A 22,359-nucleotide genomic window follows, 5' to 3' on the forward strand; every position below is an offset into this window, starting at 1 on the left:
AGCATGCGCAATCTCTGATGTCACGTCAAAAACTATTGATGTCACGTCAAAAACTATTATTTGTAGTTTAAGTGTTGCAAATTCACATTACAAATCATGTTTTAATAGCAGAAGAAAAGACTGCATTTCCACGTACGGGGCGCGTCGCCGCGTACCCTACGCCGTAGGCTCTGCGTTGGTGTAACGCGGAACCATAAATCAGCCTTTAGTGTGCGCTCTGTGCGCTGTTCATTTGCTGGGACGCCGGGTCCCTCCGCCGAGACACAACTTTTGCGGTATGCGTTCATTGTTGTGTCTAAAAATGATGCGCAGATCCCACCCAATCAGAAACGGTACAGATATTTTGGGATTTTTTTTATATATATCCAAAGTAGAAAACTTTTTGCACACCGGATATGCAGAAATGTGCGTCGGAGGAGGAAAGCTATAGCCAATTTAAAAAGAAAACTCCCGCACACCTTCTTCTCACCAGACTAGTGTTTTATTTTTATATATATAAAAAAATGTAATTATAAAAAAATAAAGGATCCCCATAACCTTTGATCGGGTGGGCAGGACGCACGTTTGGGTGGAACAGCCCACACCTGCCCCAAAACCGGTCTCGAGTTCCAGTACACAGAGGTCCGACGGGAGGATTATGATCGTATAGTGTGAGCAGATGGGTCGCATCCGAGCTAGGGATGCAAATTATCGATTATTTCATTAATTGATAGTTGATAACCTTATCGATCGATCATCGATTAGTTGATAAGCGGCGTTTTTTCCCCCATCTGAGATACAAACATAATTTTTTTTGCTTATATAAAATACAAAGGACATTTTAATGTATTCCTTAATCAAATATTTATTTGATACAAAAGTAACAAAAAGACATTTTTGTACCACAAGGAATATAATATAAAGTGCACTTCAAGGCTATTAGTAGTAGCAGCAGCCATAATAGTGTCATTTGTGTCAAGCCAATTTTAAGTTCTAGTTACGTTTTAAGTTAGAGTTTTGGCAGTGTTCAAAATAAAATGATGAGACCTGCTGTATTGGAGCACATTTTCTTTTAGTTAAAACTGTAGCGGGGACAGATGTTTACCCTATGTATGTACCGGGTGAAGGCTGATTTATGGTTCCGCGTTACAACAACGCAGAGCCTACGCCGTAGGCTACGGCGGCGGCTCTGCGTCGATTTAAGGCGGAACCTTCAGGCTTTAGGGGAGCATATCGGAGAACAACCAGAAGAATATAGAGTGGATTAAAAATAAAAGTTAAGCACTGAGCTACATGTGTCTCCCGTCTGGGCCATTGCAGACTCATTGCCTGAGCATGATGTTACTAAAACCAAACATATCCGCCGTCTCTTTCTTACTTTATGTGAGCGGCGCAGCGCGTTGTGTCGCATTAAATGTGGTCCGGGCGTAATACCAGCTGGTGAAATTAAACGGAAAAAATAAATAAATAAATAGATTAATTGTAATCGTTAATTTTAATCGGGTAATTTCATAACGGCAATTAATCGAAAATCGATAAATTTTTATCATCCCTAATCCGAGCATCGGGTCGTACAGTGTGAGAACATAAATCGTGGGCTGTGAACTTTTGAACTCTGCGATCTAGTCGTGCAGTGTGAGATGGTGCAGTCTTAAACGATTTAAAATATCGCACAGTGTATGCCCAGCTTTAGAGGGCGGAGCTTCTGTTGGTTGTGGGCGTCACCTGTGTCTGTGGGGGCGTGGTCTTCCCCTCGTCTGCTCCCCCTGGAGAAATGCTGGACTCTGATTGGTCCAGCAGGTGAGTGAGGAGGCGGGTCAGGGCGGAGCGAGCAGCGGGGATCAGGTTCCCGGGGCAACGGTTCCCGGGGCAACGGTCCCCGGCCTGGGCCAGCGCCCCCTGCAGGTGGGACACGGAGGACAGGACCAGGGAGGACAGGCGCTGGGACAGAAGCCAGCGGAGACAGACGTCTTCACGACTGTCCTCACCTGGAACACAAAATAAAAGCTCAGTTCCACTGGGTTCACAACGGCCCTTCATCCAATTACATGAATTAATTAAATTAATTAGGAAAACGACCTCATGGTGGCAGGAGGAACTTTGGGAACTTTTATTTTTTCAGAACTTCTTTTAAAAGTAGGTGAACTTTTATTTTGAAAAGGCCTATTTTTTCCAGCGAGAGGCGGAGCTAAGTTACAAGAATAATCAATAAATAAATAATTTCTATTACAGACATTCTGTGTAGTCGAGATTTACATCAGGTATAGATCAGATATAGATCAGGTATTGATCAGGTATTTATCAGGTATTTATCAGGTATAGATCAGGTATTTATCAGGTATAGATCAGGTATTTATCAGGTATTTATCAGGTATAGATCAGGTATTTATCAGGTATAGATCAGGTATAGATCAGGTATAGATCAGATATAGATCAGGTATTTATCAGGTATTTATCAGGTATAGATCAGGTATTTATCAGGTATAGATCAGGTATAGATCAGGTATAGATCAGATATAGATCAGGTATTTATCAGGTATAGATCAGGTATTTATCAGGTATAGATCAGGTATAGATCAGGTATAGATCAGATATAGATCAGGTATTTATCAGGTATAGATCAGGTATAGATCAGGTATAGATCAGGTATTTATCAGGTATAGATCAGGTATAGATCAAGTATTGATCAGGTATAGATCAGGTATAGATCAGATATTTCTCAGGTATAGATCAGGTATAGATCAGGTATAGATCAGATATTTCTCAGGTATAGATCAGGTATAGATCAGGTATAGATCAGGTATAGATCAGGTATTGATCAGGTATAGATCAGGTATAGATCAGGTATAGATCAGGTATAGATCAGGTATTTCTCAGGTATTGATCAGGTATTTATCAGGTATAGATCAGGTATAGATCAGGTATTTATCAGGTATTTATCAGGTATAGATCAGGTATAGATCAAGTATTGATCAGGTATAGATCAGGTATAGATCAGATATTTCTCAGGTATAGATCAGGTATAGATCAGGTATTTATCAGGTATAGATCAGGTATTTATCAGGTATAGATCAGGTATAGATCAGGTATTTATCAGGTATAAATCAGGTATTGATCAGGTATAGATCAGGTATAGATCAGGTATAGATCAGGTATTTATCAGGTATAGATCAGGTATAGATCAGGTATAGATCAAGTATTTATCAGGTATAGATCAGGTATAGATCAGGTATAGATCAGGTATAGATCAGGTATAGATCAGGTATAGATCAGGTATAGATCAGGTATAGATCAGGTATTTATCAGGTATAGATCAGGTATAGATCAGGTATTTATCAGGTATAAATCAGGTATTGATCAGGTATAGATCAGGTATAGATCAGGTATAGATCAGGTATTTATCAGGTATAGATCAGGTATAGATCAGGTATAGATCAAGTATTTATCAGGTATAGATCAGGTATAGATCAGGTATAGATCAGGTATAGATCAGGTATAGATCAGGTATTTATCAGGTATAGATCAGGTATTTATCAGGTATAAATCAGGTATTGATCAGGTATAGATCAGGTATTTATCAGGTATAGATCAGGTATTTATCAGGTATAGATCAGGTATAGATCAGGTATTTATCAGGTATAGATCAGGTATTTATCAGGTATAGATCAGGTATTTATCAGGTATAAATCAGGTATTGATCAGGTATAGATCAGGTATAGATCAGGTATAGATCAGGTATTTATCAGGTATAGATCAGGTATAGATCAGGTATAGATCAAGTATTTATCAGGTATAAATCAGGTATTGATCAGGTATAGATCAGGTATAGATCAGGTATAGATCAGGTATAGATCAGGTATTTATCAGGTATAGATCAGGTATAGATCAGATATTTATCAGGTATAGATCAGGTATAGATCAGATTTAGATCAAGTATTTATCAGGAATAGATCAGATATAAATCGATTTTGATTTCGATTTTTTTGGTAAAACTACAAAAGACAATGGAATAAATTGTTTCAAATATTTTATCTTTATTTCTAAAGAAAAATAGCAAACAAATTTCCCTATTGGGAATGAAGTGCAATTGAAAGATACTGTAAATCCTCCTTGAGTTTAGTAAAGTGACAACATTTACAATTTTCTTGACCAAACAAAGATGACTAGACGAGCTCTGTCTGTAATGCAGCCAGCTGCAAAAAAGGAAAATCGATTTTCCGATTTTCCTTTTTTTAACATCGATTGTGATTAATAAATCCGATTTAGATTTAAAATCGATTAATCGCACAGCCCTAAGATCAGGTATAGATCAGGTATAGATCGGATATAGATCAGAACCCTAAATGGACCCCTCACCTGTTGACACCTCCTGATGCGTCTCCGTTGCCCCCGGCAACGCTGCCCCCACACAGACGGCTGCTCCTCCCTCCAGCCGGAACAGGACGGTGCTGTTTTCCCCCAGAGCTCTCCACCTCCTCACGGCCACCACCAGGCCCACGCTGCTCCTCCACCGCCCGGCCGCCCTCCTCCTCCTCCTCCTCCTGTCCTCCTCTCCCTCCTCCTCCTCCTCTCCCTCCAGAGCCTCGGCCAGCCTCTTCACCTGCTGCTCCAGCAGCTCCCGCTCCTGCAGACGGCGGGCCAGCAGCCTCTTCTGCTGGGCCAGGGCCCCCAGGCGGCGGTGGGCGTGTCTCAGCGCCCCGGCCAGCAGGGCGCAGGCCGCCGAGAAGGAGGACGACTCCCGCTGCGTCCTGGAGACGGCGTCCCGCAGGCCGGACAGCTCCGAGGTGAGCGAGGAGCAGCGGAGCTCCAGGGAGGAGCCGTGATCCCGGAGGGAGCCCACCTGGGAGCGGCACACCTGGGGACGGAGACGGAGAGGAGACACGGCACGGTTACCTGCAGCTCTGAGCAGTGTTGTGCTAGTTACTGAAAAATAGTAACTAGTTACCGTTACTAGTTACTTCATTAAAAAAGTAACTCAGTTAGTAACTCAGTTACTTAGACCAAAAAGTAATGTGTTACTATGAAAAGTAACTATTGAGTTACTTTAAATAAAAACATTTTTTTAAATGCTCCCATTAATGCCCCTCTAGCTTCATTTCAGCAGGTACTGTATGGATTTGTATTGTGCCTTGTGTTCTGCATTCTGATTGGCTAAACAGTCTCCCCGCTTCTTCACTTCCTGTATCAATAACGTTGGTTGCTTAGCAACAAGCTGAAAACGGCCAATGAGCTCCAGCAGCAGCTCAGGAACGGGACGCTTTGATGAATCAGTCATTACAGTCTCAAATATAACCAATGGTGGCATGTTGGTTTATAAGACTCGTGCTGATCTCCGCAATTTAAAGCCTTTTTAATTGTAAAAAGAATTTCTTGGAAATTTTTTGGAACGTAACCGCTGCAAAAAACGAGGGATTACTGTAATGACCATATCTCCACGTTGTGAAACTCGCCGTCTCTCGGCTCTCCATGACCGCGGTGAAATTAGTTTCATGTTGGATATTCGACAGACATTCGCTCTGGGGGCGGCATTTCTGTCGAATATCCAACGAATATCCAACGTAAAACGAACTTCACCGCGGTCTCGCCATGACCGTCATGTTTTTGAATGCACACACACATCCACTACATTTCCTCTGCTCTCCGCGTGTGGGGAAAAAAGGCTTCACTGTAGCCAGAAATAACGCAGTATCGCACCTTTGGTAACGGTAACTGTGTTACTGAATTTTCTTTTTTTTTTTTTTTTACCTTGTCTGCACACATATTATTGATTGATACCATGACGGTAGAAACCAAAAGTGTATATATGTGCATTATTACTATATTTAATATATACATATATATACGCACACATATGCGTACACATACATAAATATACACATACAAACCCAGTGTTTTTTTTTTTTTTTGGGGGGGGGGGGGGGGGTGACGACATCCACTGCCAATCCAGGAAGCAGGAACACACGGAGACACACGTCAAGCACTGGAAATCTGCAACAAAAAACCACAAACAAAGCACGAAACCGGCACGGAGCCGACCAAAACACGAACAGCAATCGACCTAAATCTTGAGATCTGATCGCAGTCTGAGCTAAGCTATCGCTACCGCTACCTAACCCCAAAAACTAGAGAGCCAGCATGCAGGTGAACAAGCCAGTGTGTATGTCTATGTGTGTGTGTGCGTGTATGTATATGATCATGCGTGTGTGTGTGTGTGTGTGTGTGTGTGTGTGTGTGTGTGTGTGTGTGTGTGTGTGTGTGTGTATGCATGTGACTAAATGACTATATGTGTGTATGTGTGTGTGTGTGTGTGTGTGTGTGTGTGTGTGTGTGTGTGTGTGTAATAAACCAAACAAAGCTCCACCTGAAGTGTATCTATAGTGGGGGAGGGGGGGGAGCAACCCCGCCACCCGCGAGACCAGAGGCCGACAAGGAAGAGCCCGGAACCCAGGCCACCGGCAACCCCACAGAGGGGAGAAGTAGGAGGGCGGGAGGCAACCCACCGCCTGCAAGGCCCCCCCCCCCCACCCGGCGGCGGCCGAGGGGGCCCGCGGGCGGGGCCCCCACGGCGCGGAAAGAAGCAGCCAGGGATCCCGCGGCGGCGGACCGCGACCCAGGCAATCCCCGGCCACCCGGTCCAGGCCGGACACGCGGCCAGGAGGCCCTCACCCTTCAGGCCAACGACCCCCACCCGGCAGGGGGCCAGCCTGCCCGGAGAGACAGAGCCGCCCCGGCCGCCGACGCGGGCAGGCGCACCCGTCCCCCACGAAAGTGGCCCTCCAAGACCAGCGTTACTGAATTTAAAAAGTAATGCGTTACAGTATTAGTTACCGCAAAACTAACGGCGTTACTGTGGACGTGTTACCTGCAGCTCGTCCTGCAGCCGCTGCAGCTCCCCTGCGTGGCGGCGGGTCCGAGCCTCCTCCCTCCTCCTCACTCGCTCCTGACGGACCTGCAGATCCTGCAGCTCCTGAACCAACACCTGCAGTTGGGTCACCTGGGGGGGGGGGGTCAGCAGGGCCTTCATCATCATCATCATCATCATCATCATCATCATCATCATCATCATCATCATCATCATCATCATCATCATCATCATCATCATCACCACTAGGGATGCCCTGATACGATACTGGTATCGGGCCGATACTGATCTCATATACTCGTACTCGCAAAAATTCTCCGATACCACGCACCGATACTTCATTGTTGTTGTAGTTACTGGTTAGCACCACTAGGGGGAGATGTTGAGCCGCCCCGCGGCTCCCCGGGTCAGTTGGCAGAGCTGCTGCTCTGTGGCTGAGTCTGCAGCCACAGAGCAGCCTGGCTGTAGCTGTTCCATGTTTCAGTTTGTTCTTCCTTAATTATACAAACTGGACGGTTGAGTATTACCCTTACTCACAGGGAACTTTATTAAACACTCCACGTAACTCACAGTACAACATAAACAATCCCATTGTTACATTCCGGTTAGCCGTTAGCCGCGTTAGCCGATTAGCTGCGTTAGCCACGTTAGCCGCGCCGACAGCCCGCAGTCTGCCTTGCTTTTGTCGTTGTCCCTTATTTTGAAATATGTCCACACTGCTAAAAAGGCCAGTGTTGAAAAAAATCGATTTTCCGATTCTAAATCGATTCTCATATTAATTCCTAAAAATCGATTCTTTTTTTTTTTTTTTTTTTCTCACGATTTTTTATTTTTTTTTTTTTTCATCATTCTCAACAGGTGAACTTTAATCCCAGTAGTCGGACACACTTCTGAAAAATGCCAGGTGCTTCATGGCAATATGAGTGCGTGGTGACAGAATAAATTAGATAATCTAATATGACTTGTTTACTGCATGAACTGTTGCAATTTCTTTCTTTTTTGCACTTTAAATGGATATTGAATGGCCTGTTTGAGTTATTTATTTCTTAGTTATTTCACAATAATTATTGTGAAATTATTATTTCAATAGTTATTTTACAGTCATATAATTCAGGCAACAGCTCAAAAAACATTTTAAATAACACTAAGCCAAATCAATATCGAATTGGATCGAATTGAATCATGATAATCGATTCTGAATATTAAGAATCAGAATCGAATCGATTCTTGACATTTGAATCGATACCCAGCCCTACTGCTGACGTCCCGCTTACATTAATTGTCGCTATCTTGCCTGAAACGGCACTGCCAGTCTCACTCATGTATCACTCTATATAACCGGACTGTAACAATGGGATTGTTTATGTTCTTCTTCTTCTGTTTTATTGGCGGATAGCAACCAACTTTAAGGTCCATACCGCCACCTACTGTACAAGAGTGTAAAATCATTTCATTTAGCCTGTTTTTTAAATTCTATTTGATTGTTTATGTTGTTTCACACGGACGGCTTCAGGTGAAGCACCGCACATGCTCAGTTGATGTTCCTGCGATGAGACTAAAGCGTGGAGGAGTTTTTTTTTTTTAATTTAATTTCTCTTCCAAATCAAACTTGTCTTCCAATTCATTGCATTTTTCATTGCATTTTTAGCCTAGTTATATTTGTGGTAGAAGTATTGGATCGGTACTCGGTATCGGCGAGTCCACAAATTAAAATACTCATACTCGGTGTGGAAAAAATGGTATCGGGACATCCCTAATCACCACCACCATCATCATCATCATAGTCATCGTCACCTGCTCCTGGACGACGCTGCTCAGCTCCTTCCAGGTGAAATCTCCCAGAATGCTCTGGGGCTGATCCGGCAGCAGGCAGCCGGCCAGCAGCTGGTGGAGGCGGTGGAGGAAGGTCAGGTGGTCCTGAGGACATGGAGAACGGAGATGACACGTGTCCCGATGACATCATGAAACAAGCCACACCACCGCGGTCCCTGACCCTGGTCCCCTGGAACCTGTTCCCCAACCCTGAGGGGCGGGGCGGATCCCGAACCCTGGTCCAAAACCCTGGTCCCCTAGAACCTGATCCCTAACCCTGGTCACATGGTCGAGGCCGACGTTACTGCTGCAGGGAGAGAATGACGATCACCTTCGACTCTTTCGTGTAGCACTCCGTCATCTTCCGTATTTCTTCTTCTCTCTCCTCTCTCTGCTTCTCCTCCTCCTTCTGCCTCTCCTCCTTCTCCTTCTGCAGCTCCACCTGCAGATCTTTACTCTGCACCGACCAATCAGAGGTCTCCTGGTGCAAACGAGTCACCTCCTCCTGCAGTCCGGCCAACACCTGCTGAGACTCCTGCAGGAAAGAGGCAGAGCGTGATCTCGGTGGCCCCCCCGACCGACCCGACCCCTTCTGGGGCAGCTTCTCTGGGCCTGTACTAGCTGAGGAGTACCACAGGGCTCTGGATGAGGACCTCTGCTTCTTTAATTCTACATGATAACATGCATGATCTTGTGTTAATTAATCCAAACATCAGGTTATATGCAGATGACGCTTATTATGCCAGAAACTATTGTAATGCAGACGACGCTTATTATGTTTATGTTATTTCTGGCTACAGTGAAGCCTTTTTTCCCCGCACGCGGAGACCAGAGGAAACGTAGTGGGTGTTTGTGTGTGCTTTCAAAAACGTGACGGTCATGGCGAGCAGAGAGAAGGCGAGTTTCGCAACGTGGAGATATCGTCATTACAGTAATCCCTCGTTTTTTTGGCAGCGGTTACGTTCCAAAAAGAACCCGTGATAAGTGAAATTCTTTTTACAATTATTATAGAAGGCTTCAAATTGCGGAGATCAGCACCGCCTCTCACGTATTTCACTGCTCTTCTGACTGCGCCGCTGCATCCCGACTGTAGCGTTTTTTTCTCCTAAAGCCGCGGTGCAGGTGGGTTTTTTCGAGAGAAGAAAATAGTTATGGGTCGTTTTGTCGCTCTTTTTTCTTCTGGGCAAAAAGATTCTTATAAACCGACATGCCACCATTGATTATATTTGAGATTGTAATGAACGATTCATCAAAGAGTCCCGTTCTTCAGCTGCTGCTGAAGCTCATTGGCCGTTTTCAGCTTGTTGCTAAGCAACCAACGTTAATGACACAGGAAGTGAAGAAGCGGAGAGACTGTTTAGCCAATCAGAATGCAGAACACGATGCACAATGTAAATCCATACAGTACCTGCTGAAATTAAGCTAGAGGGGCTTTAATGGGAGCATTTAAAAAAAATGTTTTTATTTAAAGTAACTAAATAGTTACTTTTCATAGTAACGCATTACTTTTTGGTCTAAGTAACTGAGTTACTTTTTTAATGAAGTAACTAGTAACGGTAACTAGTTACTATTTGTCAGTAATTAGCACAACACTGGCCACCACCATGGAAACATGGATTGTACCAGCAGAGGAGTACCACAGGGCTCTGGATGAGGACCTCTGCTTCTTTAATTCTACATGATAACACGCGTGATCTTGTGTTAATTAATCCAAACATCAGGTTATATGCAGATGACGCTCTGATTTATGTTCCCAGTCAGATTCTAGATCAACCGGTCCAGATCCAGGCTCCAGACCGGTCTGGGGTTGTATCAGTGTCAATGTCTGTGATGCAGAAACCAGGTAAGACAAGACTGGACACATTCAGACACGTTTACACGTCTAACCGACCAAACTAACGCTGGAAATGACACATATTTGGTCTCCGTCAGAACAACTTTGGAAGGACTGGAAACTATCCAAGGGGGTAGAAGCTTTACTGTCCAACGTTTCTGGATTGTTTTTGCAGACGTGAATAAATAATAAATAATAAATAAATATTAATAAATGAATTACAGCTGATGTGAACAAATATCTGAGGTGAATACTGCAGAGCAATAGAAGTGACGGTGAAGTTATCGGGACTCACTGTGAATATACAGTAATATAATATAATATAATATATAAGTATGTTATATATCATATTACAGAGTTCCACGGGAGACAGATCAGCTTCCAAAACCAGAATCTAAAAGTAAATAATGAAAGCTACCAGGCAGTGTGCAGAAGTTTTTCATAGCGTAAATATGAGTTAAGAGGTGTATGCAGATTTTTGTTACCAAAAGCGATAAAAGAAGTTAAAAGAAGATGTATTTCTTTTAAAGGGGTCCAGCTGTGGAATAGTGTTGATCTCAAACGTAAGCAAAGTATTTCCTTTGTTATGTTCAAAAAATCATTATGTGCATTTATATTTGGGAGTTATGGCTGTAATTGAAAAAAGGGGAAAAGAGTGTGTACATGTACAGAATGTATGCAAGTTTAAGTACAGTATATGCATTAATATGTTGAAAGGTATATATGACTGAAATAAACTTAAATCAGCACAATGTAACTTTCAGCTTTTGTTGAGTTTGGCGGCTCCTTTGGACAAAATCGGTAGTGCTTTACCAGAAAGAACACTACATTTCCCATGAGCACCAGCGCGTACTGCTGGAAAACTCCTGTCCCCGTCGCTGCATTTGTTTTGATGAGAGAAGACCGGACGGACTTTCAAAACTACTTTTCTGTTTTCAGCGGTCGTTTGCAGGATGGATAATGAAGAGGTAATGTATCTATTTTTGGCTAAATAATATAATATGACGATGTTGAAAATCACTAAGTTCAACTTGGTTTTATTAAGTTGTTTCAGCGAGATAATGCGCCCTACAAACTCATACGCTCTGCACCTTTTTCCTGTCACGTTTTTTAGAGACTTCGTCATAAATTAGTAGTCCAACATACTTACTGACAAAATAAAAAAATACTTTATAACCTGTGAATAACTGAATGCCCATTCCTTATATTTTGCAGATCAGCCCTGCACAATTTTACAGTTCTCAGGAAAAATACTAGAACCCAAGATGAATCCCCTGTATGTGAAAACATTCTAATTTAGATTCTTATTGAACATAGAACTCTACATTTACATTTGTATCATAACAATTCTGTCTCTCTTGTCGGACATCCCTCCCCGTCTTTCAGCTCACGCCAGCGAGTGAACGCCGGGCCAATGTTTATTCTTGTCCGGGCATTTTATTTTTTCTATTTATTTATTGTTTTTGTCCGGGCATTTAGCTTGTTACTCTCCCGATTTCTTTTTTCGCCTCCTCCGATAAAACTTTTATTTTCTTCGATTTTTCCGCTGCTTCGGCCATGATTCCAGCTTCTGCTGAGCTCTCGCTCCACGCCCCGCCCAGCTTTCGTCTCCACTACGAATCGGGAAGGAGGGGGAAGTGACATAAAGCAGTCAAAGCCGTAAAAATGTGTAGTTTTTTAGTGTGGAAGGGTTCCTACCATGCTCCTCAAAGTTACATAGTGCCAGTGAAGGCGATACAGACCCCTCAGACCATGACAGAGGTTCATTAAACCTGTTGGAAGTTGATGTTCCATCACAATGATGATGATGAAATATTAGATTAAGGTGGAAAAGTTACATAGTGCTGCTTTAAACTAAACTAACTAAAACTAAAGAGCGTCCTGACATGAACAGAAGCGAGCTCACATGGATCCGGGCCGTCTGGTCCCGGGTCAGCTGCTGCAGGGCCCGGTTCTCCTCCCGGAGCTTCTGGGAGGCAGAGTTCAGGTCCTGGACCTGGGGGGATCAGAGAGGTGAGGAACGGTGGGGGAACCAGGAACCGGGGGGAGTTAGGAGGCCGTACCCGTTTCCCAGAATCCTCCAGGCTGCGCCGGTAGCTGATGAGGGTCGTCGTCAGCAGCTGCAGGACTTCAGCGGGACTCGGGTTCCCATCATGCATTGCAGGCTGCGCCGAGGGCTCGTCTGTGCGGCCGCCGGGTGTCGCTGCGTCTCTGAGTCGCCTGGCGACGCTCAGAAGAGCCTCGTCGGAGTCGGAGCGCCGCCTGGTGGCCTGGGGATTATTGTTGATGAGAGTTTGAGTTGGAGAGAACAAATTGATAAAAAATCTATTGGCATTTAAAAGGTGTGTTAGTCATCTTGTCACGACGATTTGTCTCCTTACACTTTATTATAGTTTAATTTATCCTTATCTCCCATATTGTAATATAGTTTGGGCAAATACTTTTCCTACAACTCTTCAAAAAATTCTGCTCACAGAGTCACTTTTGTGTAGTTTTACTTTTTGTTTTTGTATGTAAATCTTGTGATCTTTATAACACGTGGAGGCTTCAAATAAGCCCATTGGGTTTTTTGCCTCTTCCTGCACCGTAAAGTTTTTATCTTTGATATTTTCTTGTATACCTTTAAAGGGGACCTATTATGAAAAACAGGTTTTTTCTTGCTTTAACACATATAAAGTGGAAAGCAACCAAATTTTGCAGGGTCTGTTCTCCCCGCCCGGAGGATCCTTCCAGTGTCATGTGACATTTACGAGCCGTTCAGATTTGTGCATTTTCGTTGTGTCACCAAAATGCAAACCACGCCTCGGTCTCCTCCGCTGCTGAAACCGCGCCCACAACTATCTCCGCCGGCTGGAGCTTCAGCCATTGGTTGGAAGCGGTGGCTGTTTCCACAGCGAGGGGACAGTAGAAATTAGGTTTTGCATCGACATTTACCCTCATAAAAGGATCAGTTCCAACAGTACGGACCCGGCAACTGCACACGAGTCAGCGGTAAGTGACGTTAACTTTTTTTATGTTATTTATATTTGTCTACAAGTATGATCTTTGCATGTGCTAAGTATTTAGCTTAGCTCCGGTGTTACCTGTTAGGGAACACCAGAGCTCTATTAGTAATTTTTCTTCTGTTTATGGTTTCAGATCTTCCAAGCACCTGAAGCTTCAACGACACCTTTAGAAGACGCACGGCCCTTCCTCGAGCCAGCAATAGTGCATTAATGTATTTTTTTGTTTTTTTTTAACAATAAAGTCGCCATTTGTGAAAATTCAGTGTTGTGATTTCTTTACAGTTAACATGATTCATTTGTCTTGTAACATAAGAAATGAAATGATGAGGAATTGGAGTAAATAACTGTGGTGTACCTGTTTAGAATTCAATTAAATCTTCCTGTGTGAATTAGTGTGAAGACGAGGTGACTAAAGGCTGATTTATGGTTCCGCGTTACACCAACACAGAGCCTACGGCGTAGGGTACGCGTCGATTTAACGCAGAACCGTAAATCAGGCTTTAAGATCCGTTTACACCGTGTAACTGCATGAGAGCGTCCGACTATCGCGTCGAGCTGCGTGACATCGGACGCTCTCTGTCCACACTGAAACTGTTAAACTCGTGGCCAGTTAGGACAGTCCAATACAAAAAAAATAAAGAAATGGAATTGATTTTGTCGCAGAAGCTCCCTGGCTTGGGACACGCTTAAATCGTGTACGGAGCCGCTGCTCTTCTGCCCGGAGAGGCTTTGTTCCCTCCCCTGCTACACGTCATTCAGGCAGCCAATCAGCACAGAGCCTCATTATCATAGCCCCGCCCCCTCAGAATCACTCACAGATAATGAGGCTAGAAGCGGGAAAACTAGAGACATGGCCCACAGGCTGAATTTCTGATTTATGTAGAAAAAACAAGCTTTACATTGTTTTTAAGACATTCAAGGCCTGTTTAAAATATACATTAAATACCATAATAGGTCCCCTTTAAAACTGTGCAAAACAATAAACTAAAGTATAAACTAGGAGAACCCTGGTCACGTCGTGAGGAGGATGCTGGTTCTGGTTCTGGTTCTGGACTCTTCGTTACCTCCTCCAGCAGCGAGCGTGTGTGGGCGTGCCGTCTCTCCTCCTCCTTCAGCCTCTCTGCCAGGTCAGAGGTCGCCTTCTTCTGGGTTTCCAAGGCAACCATGTTCTCAGCCCGACACTGCTGGAGCTCCGCCTGCAACCTGAACACGCGTCGGGTCAGAACCTGAACCAACGTAGGTCAGAACTAAGGATGGGAATTTATAAGATTTTTCCGATTCCGATTCCATTTTCGATTCTGTTTAACGATTTGATTCTTTATCGATTCTCTTATCGATTCTCATTTGGAAAAAAGGAGAACAAACAGGTCGATTAGCATCAACTTTGTTTTATATATTTGAACCAAAAAAATACAAGTGAGGTCTTAAGACGCCCCAGCCTTGGGCTCCTCGATGGTGCCAGGGGGTCCCCACAAAATTATTTGTAATATAAAATATCGTATTTAATATAAAATAATAATAATAAAATAAATATTCTTCTGTAGAAATTAACTAAATACAACAAATTATTCTGTGGCAATTACACAAGAATGTCCAGTAACATGTTCAACACCACAAACTTAGTCACTGGTCGGTGACATTCATCTATTCTGGCCTGATTCTCTTCCCTGCCTTGATGAAGGAGAAGCTAGCGGGAGATGCTCTTTAACTTCTCCATAGATGAGCTGACGAGCTGTAGGGCTGGGCGATATATCGAGATTTTAATATATATCGATATATTTTCAAACGCGATATGGTACGAGACAATATCGTTTATATCGAGAATTTTTTTTTTTTTTTTATGATTTTGATATAGCTTATTTTGTGACAAATTGACTTGAATGTTTTATTTGAGATTTGCACAAATGTTTTGTTATTTGCACAACTGTCAACCTCAGTGGAAAAGTCTGCCTGTTACTGTCTACATTGTATTAATTGCAGTGTATTTTAATTTAATTGTTATGCAGGAAAGGGATATTTGTTTTATTTTATTCAAGAAGCATTTTTATTCTATATATGCAGGCAGTTTATTTTTATTTCATTTGTTTTATACATTTTGATATTGTGCAGACCTCTGTTAATAAAGGAACCTGTGTGACATTTGGCACGAGGCTTTGTATTTGTATTAAATTTGTTTTTTTAAGAATTTGCCTCAGAAAAATGAAGCTAACAGAGATGCTATGCTACAATGCTTTGGGGGAAACCCCAATTATGGCACAGAGAAAATATCGATATACATCGAGTATCGCCATTCAGCTAGAAAATATCGAGATATGACTTTTGGTCCATATCGCCCAGCCCTAACGAGCTGCAGCATCCGTTAGGGCTCTTCCCGCCACATGCTGTGCCGACTCCGCGCTCCCAGCGCCCCAGCCAGCCGAGCCTTTGTTGTTTCCTCCCTTTGTTGAAATGTCCACATTGCAAGTATTGTCGCCCTGTTGTCATCCTTTTTGGTAAAATGTAACCAAACTTTCGAGCATGCCGCTTTGTAGGAATGGGTGATATTTTACCGTTCACGATAAACCGTCAAAAAAATTCCCCACGGTAAGAATTTGTATCTCGCGGTAAAAAGGATAAATTCCTGTTGATGACGTTTTTGTGTAAAGCTGATTTATGGTTCTGTGTTAAATCCACGCACAACGTACGTGAAGGAAGGAAGGAAGGAAGGAAAGAAGGAAGGAAGGAAGGAAGGAAGGAAGGAAGGAAGGAAGGAAGGAAGGAAGGAAGGAAGGAAGGAAGGAAGGAAGGAAGGAAGGAAGGAAGGAAGGAAGGAAGGAAGGAAGGAAGGAAGGAAATGTGCCAGAAAGAAAGAAAGAAAGAAAGAAAGAAAGAAAGAAAGAAAGAAAGAAAGAAAGAAAGAAAGAAAGAAAGAAAGAAAGAAAGAAAGAAAGAAAGAAAGATAAATTCCCGTTGTTATGTGTTTGTGTAACAAACATGGCGGATCTGAGTCATTCCAGTTTTGCAGTACAGGTGAAACTCATTTAATTGGTTTTTATTAATTCAATTTAATTGGTGTAGTTTAGTAGTATTTAGTATCTTTTAGAGCAGTGATTTGGGGGCTCCAAAGACTGAATGCGGTGATAGATTTATCGTTTCAAAGATTGAGTTGAATTGGTGTTTTTTTTTTTTTAATCGTCATTTTTATCGTTATCGGGATAAATGCCAGAAATGATCGTGATACATTTTTTAGTCCATACCGCCCATCCCTACCGCTTTGTTCCCATGTTGTCATGCTGGGCGCGAATGCGGTGACGTCATTCACGCACACTGGAATCGTTAAGGGAATCGTTAAGTTTCAATTCCAAGGAATTGAAACACAGGGAACCGGTTCTCAACAAGAACCGGTTCTCGATTCCCATCCCTAGTCAGAACCTGAGCACACGTCGGTGCTGGGACCTGACGCTGTTACCCACCGTTGCAGAGCGCGCTCGGCGCCGCCCCCCCGCTCCCTCTCCCGGCCGAGCGCCGCCTCCACCTCCCGGACCTGAGCCTCCAGGTCGGCCCGCGCCTCCTGCTGGCCCGACCGCTCCGCCGCCACCGCCGCCTCCAGGTCCCGCAGCCGCAGCTGGCGGGTCACACGACCACAGACGAGACGTTAGCATGCAGCGGGTCGGGGGCTCCGGCACACTTACCGGTGATGTTGTTGTTTCCGTGTTACCTGGACGACCTCGCAGCTGAACTTGGACTCCAGGTGAGCCGCTCGCTCCGCCTCCAGCCCCGTCTCCAGGGAGGCCGCCCACTGGTCGGCCCGCTGTGGGACGCACAAACTCATCAGCCCCGGGAAGATCACGCCTCCATCAGAACCTCAGCCTCGTCTGGCCCCGCCCATGATCCCTCTGGCAGAGGTTGGTAGTAACGAGTTACATTTACTCCGTTACATTTACTTGAGTAAGTTTTGGGAAATGTTGTACTTTAGGAGTAGTTTTGTGAAGAAGAAACTGTTCCTCTTACTCCGCTACATTAGGCTACGTTGAGCTGTTACTTTTCTTTTATCCTTTTATCCACGTACGCGTCAATCTCATGACATCACTGGGTGATTCTTTGGGAAAAATGTTTGTTTTTGCATGTTTTGTCACATTTACACAGACTCAAACACACAGAGTTTCTAGTAGTTGAAATTTTGTGCTACTTGTGCTTAATTTATTTTTTTATTCTGTTATTATTTTATTTATTTTATTATTTATTAAAGTACTTTAATTTACTTTAAGATTATTTTAATTTAAGCATTTTTTTTATTTTTTACTAATTTATTTTATTATTTTATTGATTTAATTTGCCTGAAGATGATTATTTTGTACTTGTCTGTTTGAATGGTTGTGTTAAAAAAATAAATCAGACGTTGCTCAACAGTTACTCAGTACTTGAGTAGTTTTTTCACCAAGTACTTTTTTACTTTTACTCAAGTAATTATTTGGATGACTACTTTTTACTTCTACTTGAGTCATATTATTCTGAAGTAACAGTACTTTTACTTGAGTACAATTTTTGGCTCCTCTACCCACCTCTGCCCTCTGGCCCCGCCCACAACCCCTCTGGCCCCTCCTCCCTCACCTCCTTCTCCCTGCGGCTCCGCTCCTCCCTCTCCGTCAGGTACTGCAGCTCTTGGTTCTGGCGCTGGATAAGCCCCGCCTCCTCCTCCAGCTCCGCCTGCAGCTCCAGCCTCCTCTTCTCCGTCTCCTCCAGAGCCTCCGCCTGCTCCTGGGGGCCAGAGGACTCAGAACAGTCAGAACAACCCAGCGCTGAGCTCCAGGTTGCCAGATCTGACAGGTTCCAGCCCAAACGTGATGTAAAACCCAACGAAATAATGAAAAACCAGCGTAAATCAGACATTCTCTATGTTAAAACCGTCAATTATTAAATGCGGAATAAATTTCAAGTCATACGAGAATGAAGCAGATTTGAGCAGATTAAAGCTCCACTAGTTTCTACTTTTCTCTGCCATAATGGAAACTTTTTTGTTAATAATTTCTCCTAAATATTTTGTAAAAACCAGGAAAGGCTGCCCAGATTTTATCAACCCTCCAAATTGTGCTGAAACCCGCTCAACCTGGCAACCCCGACTGAGGCGTCTTAAAACTGTAAACAGGTTTAATTCTCCTCAAAACTATTAACCCTTGTACTATCTTTGGTTAAAAATGACCCAATTCTTCTATCCTTCTTTCCTCCTGCCATGCTCTCTCCTTCCTTCTTCCTTTCCTCTTTTCCTCCTTTTTTACCCTCCTTTACTCCTTTTTCTTCCTACCTCACTTTCGTCATTCATTCCTTTATTACCTTCTTTGCTTTTCCTTCCTTCTTTCCATATTTTCTCCATTCCTTCCTTCTTCCCTCCCTTCTTTCTTTCCTTTTCTCCATTCCTTCCTCCCTCTCTTCTTTCCTTTTCTCCCTTTTTTCCTTCCTTTCTCCCTTCCTTCCATCTTTTCTCCCTTCCTTACTCCCTTTCCTACTTCCTTCCTTCTTTCCTTTTTCTCCTTTCCTACTTCCTTCCTTCTTTCCTTCCTTCCATCTTTTCTCCCTTCCTTACTCCCTTTCCTACTTCCTTCCTTCTTTCCTTTTCTCCTTTCCTACTTACTTCCTTCTTTCCTTCCTTCCATCTTTTCTCCCTTTCTTCATTCCTTCTTTTCTCCCTTCACCCTCCCTTAACCCAAAGACAGCACGAGGGTTAAATCAACTTTTCCTTTTCAAATTGTAAGAAAACGTTTTAATGATGACCGGATAAATTCCCTCTAAAATTAAGATTAAAATATTAAGACCCTTGGATTGAGATTTAAGACAAATTAAGACATTTAAAACCTTATTTTAGCAAAATGGAATGTAAAACTTTTTAAGGCCCCGCGGCGCCCTGATATCAGTCTTATCAGGATCCTGTAGAGCTGGTGTGGGCGTGTCCAACCTGCAGCAGGCCGTGCAGCCGCTGGTTCTCGGAGCTGAAGTTCTGGATCAGCTGGTCGCGCTCCTCCACCTCCTGCTGCAAGGCATGCTGGTCCCCGTCCCGGGCCTGCCGCGTCATGTGCAGAACCTTCTGCAGCTCCGCCGCTCGCTCTGACACAGACACACAACATCTGTTTCCGTGTGTAACCATGACAACGGGTCAGCCGACTGACATAACCGCCCCTAAAATCAGTGCTCAGAACCCGGTGAGCTGAGGACCAGGGGCCTCATCTATAAAGCTCGCTTGCGCACAAAACAGGGCTTGAAAGATGTGCACGCCACCTTCTACGCAAAGGTTGGGATTAAAAGAAAAAAAACTAACGGGAAAATGTGCGTATCTTTACGCACACTTTGATCCTAGCGCACGAACAATTTTAAGATATGGGGAACTGGTGATGCAGGCAGTGAGGTGGTGAAATGAAGCCAGATTCATGTCATACTTTTAATGTCATCACATATCAGACTTAGAATATAATAGCGCTGATCGTGTCCCTCTGTGTGTGAAGCTCAGCGTCAGTCAGGACTCTGGTGCTGCTGCTGCAGCCGCGGTGCAGGACACGCCGGGCCGGTGGCATGCCAAAACGTGATTGCCTGCCAGAATCTGATTTCTCCCCTGAAAATGGGTCTTTTTACCTGCCAATAATTGATTGAAGGCCAAATACAGTTAATGAAAAGTTGTTTCTGCCTAAATATGACTTGATCTCATTCTTGAGCTTCTTAATCTGAAAATCTGACGTTTTAGCGCTATCGCTCAACCATATATCTGTCCGTGGCACTCACGGTGTTTACAGCAGCAATGACGAGCTGCCACTCACTCGCTTTATTTTTGTTAATGATGCCATTACTGTGACCACCAAATAATGTGGTTTTCCTGCCTCCACCTCATCCACAACATCTCCATCTCAGTCTCCGTGAAATTTAGTGGCACGGTGGCTCGACACGTCTCATTCATCCTGACGCCCAAACAGGCTGCAGGTGGCACTGCGCATGCTCAGCAGGCTCATTTATATGCAAATACAGTCATCATGTAGTTTACATTGACCATTTATGGTAGAAAGTGGGCGTGTAGAGGGCGGGATATGAGGCGAATTCACCTGCGCAGCCTTCCAGCTGGACTGTGATTTATAAAGCGAACATTGCGTGCAAGTGTGCGTGCACAGGGTTTTATAAATCAGGTTTTATATACAAATTTTTTTTTGCGCCCGCCATTTTCGGCTTTTGGGCCCAAGTGCACTTTTAGTATGAATCCTACACACTCTTTTATAAATGAAGCCCCAGACCTGGAGGACCAGACCAGAGGCCTCATGTACAGAGAGTGCGTGGATTTCAACGTGAATCCGTGCGTGGAATTCTTGCGTACGCAAAAAAAAAAATTCTGATTCTCAAAACTGTGCGTACGCCCAAATCCACGCAGGTTTCTTTGAACATCACAATCAGCGTGGATTTGAGCGTACATGCGGGAGCATAACACTCCGCCCTGTCTCCTCCCTCAAATACATATGTTTGAATATGATAATGAAGATAATTATCCATTAAAAACCGCTCATCCTAACAAGGAACTTGCAAAAACAGGTAAAACAAATTAAAAGAAACATCGGCTGTGAGCTGGAGATAGTCCTGTCAAAAGTTGAGGCCTGGAAAAAATTATTTATTTGGGGGCATTTCTTCAGATTTAAGCTGCATTGCATTATGGGGATTGCTTTTCTTTGCTTTGTGTTGCATTCCGCGAAGAGTTGTGGTTTTATTATGATCATACGGGTTTGTGAATGTTTATGAGCAGCATTAGTGCATCATTAGACTCTGCTTTTCTTGTTTGTATTTTAAGAACCGACACCAGAATTTAAGTTGGCGGATGAAAAACGGCTCCGTCCTCGTTCCGCTTTACTGTCACGCTTTACTGTCACGCTTTACTGTCACGCGTATTATATACTAACGAATTAAGACCAATGTACACGTTTATTGAGTTTTACACATTGGGGATGTCTGCGATCAACTCTCTCATAAGTATAACAATGTGAACAAAATAGTGCGTGGATTTGGGCTTACGCACAGTTTGGAGAATCTGAATTTTTTTTTGCGTACGCAAGAATTCCACGCACGGATTCACATTGAAATCCACGCACTCTTTGTACATGAGGCCCCTGGAGACACAGACGTGGAGGACCAGGACCATGGTCTGGACCCAGACAGTTCTGGTGTGAGACGATCCGGCCATCCTGGTCCTTCAGGGTCAGACAAACCGCCGCACGTCTGATTCCCTCACCTGTGGCCGCCTGTTTGTCCCGGCTGAGCTCGGCGATCCGCTTGGCGTCTCTTTGGTTGAGGGCGCGCTGGTGCTGAAGCTCCGCCCCCTGAGCGTCTGCCCGCTCCGCCCCCGAGCGGAGCCGGGTCACCTCCGCCTGCAGCCGGCATACCTGGACACAAACACACGGCCCTTTAGGACCCAGCGCCCCGGGAGGCTCGGACCGGGACGTATCCCAGGAAGACCGGTGGGTCGGGGTGATTGACAGCTCTGACGATCCTTCACAGGATCAATACTTCACCAGGATTCAGGATTTATCCAATCAGAAGGAGAGAATTATGGGATGTTTGAGATATTCTGGTGATTTATTTTCATAAATGTGACTTTTATTGCCTTAAAGCAGGGGTGGGCAACCCGCGGCTCCCTGGAGCTTTTTTAAAAAAAAAAAGTTTTTTTTCCTTTTTTTCTTCTTTTTTTTCTCTTTTTCTTCTTCTTTTTTTCTCTTTTTCTTCTTCTTTTTTCTTCTTTTCCTTCTTATTTTCTTCCTTTTACCTTTCCTTTTTAATCTCGACATTTCAACTTTTTTCTCGAAATTTTTACTTTTCGACATTTCGACTTTTTTCTCGAAATTTCAACTTTTTTCTCAACATTTCGACTT

The 22,359-nt window shown here is 43.7% G+C and overlaps 1 protein-coding gene across 1 annotated transcript in view; it reads right to left on the reverse strand.

Moving 5' to 3' along the window:
• LOC133420948 (coiled-coil domain-containing protein 171-like) overlaps positions 1 to 22,359 on the reverse strand; it is a gene marked incomplete at its 5' end in the record, with an annotated part of 31,393 nt that overhangs the window by 8,195 nt on the left and 839 nt on the right. The window contains 13 exons of the mRNA XM_061710827.1: positions 1,705 to 1,967; positions 4,336 to 4,834; positions 6,842 to 6,973; positions 8,636 to 8,758; positions 8,985 to 9,188; positions 12,394 to 12,483; positions 12,551 to 12,757; positions 14,557 to 14,695; positions 16,945 to 17,096; positions 17,190 to 17,282; positions 18,083 to 18,229; positions 19,422 to 19,570; positions 21,723 to 21,873. Coding sequence (XP_061566811.1) covers positions 1,705 to 1,967; positions 4,336 to 4,834; positions 6,842 to 6,973; positions 8,636 to 8,758; positions 8,985 to 9,188; positions 12,394 to 12,483; positions 12,551 to 12,757; positions 14,557 to 14,695; positions 16,945 to 17,096; positions 17,190 to 17,282; positions 18,083 to 18,229; positions 19,422 to 19,570; positions 21,723 to 21,873 — 2,349 coding nt within the window. The remainder of the gene's footprint in view (positions 1 to 1,704; positions 1,968 to 4,335; positions 4,835 to 6,841; positions 6,974 to 8,635; positions 8,759 to 8,984; positions 9,189 to 12,393; positions 12,484 to 12,550; positions 12,758 to 14,556; positions 14,696 to 16,944; positions 17,097 to 17,189; positions 17,283 to 18,082; positions 18,230 to 19,421; positions 19,571 to 21,722; positions 21,874 to 22,359) is intronic.

This window comes from Cololabis saira, chromosome 20 (assembly GCF_033807715.1).
Source record: "Cololabis saira isolate AMF1-May2022 chromosome 20, fColSai1.1, whole genome shotgun sequence".
Taxonomy (NCBI): domain Eukaryota; kingdom Metazoa; phylum Chordata; class Actinopteri; order Beloniformes; family Belonidae; genus Cololabis; species Cololabis saira.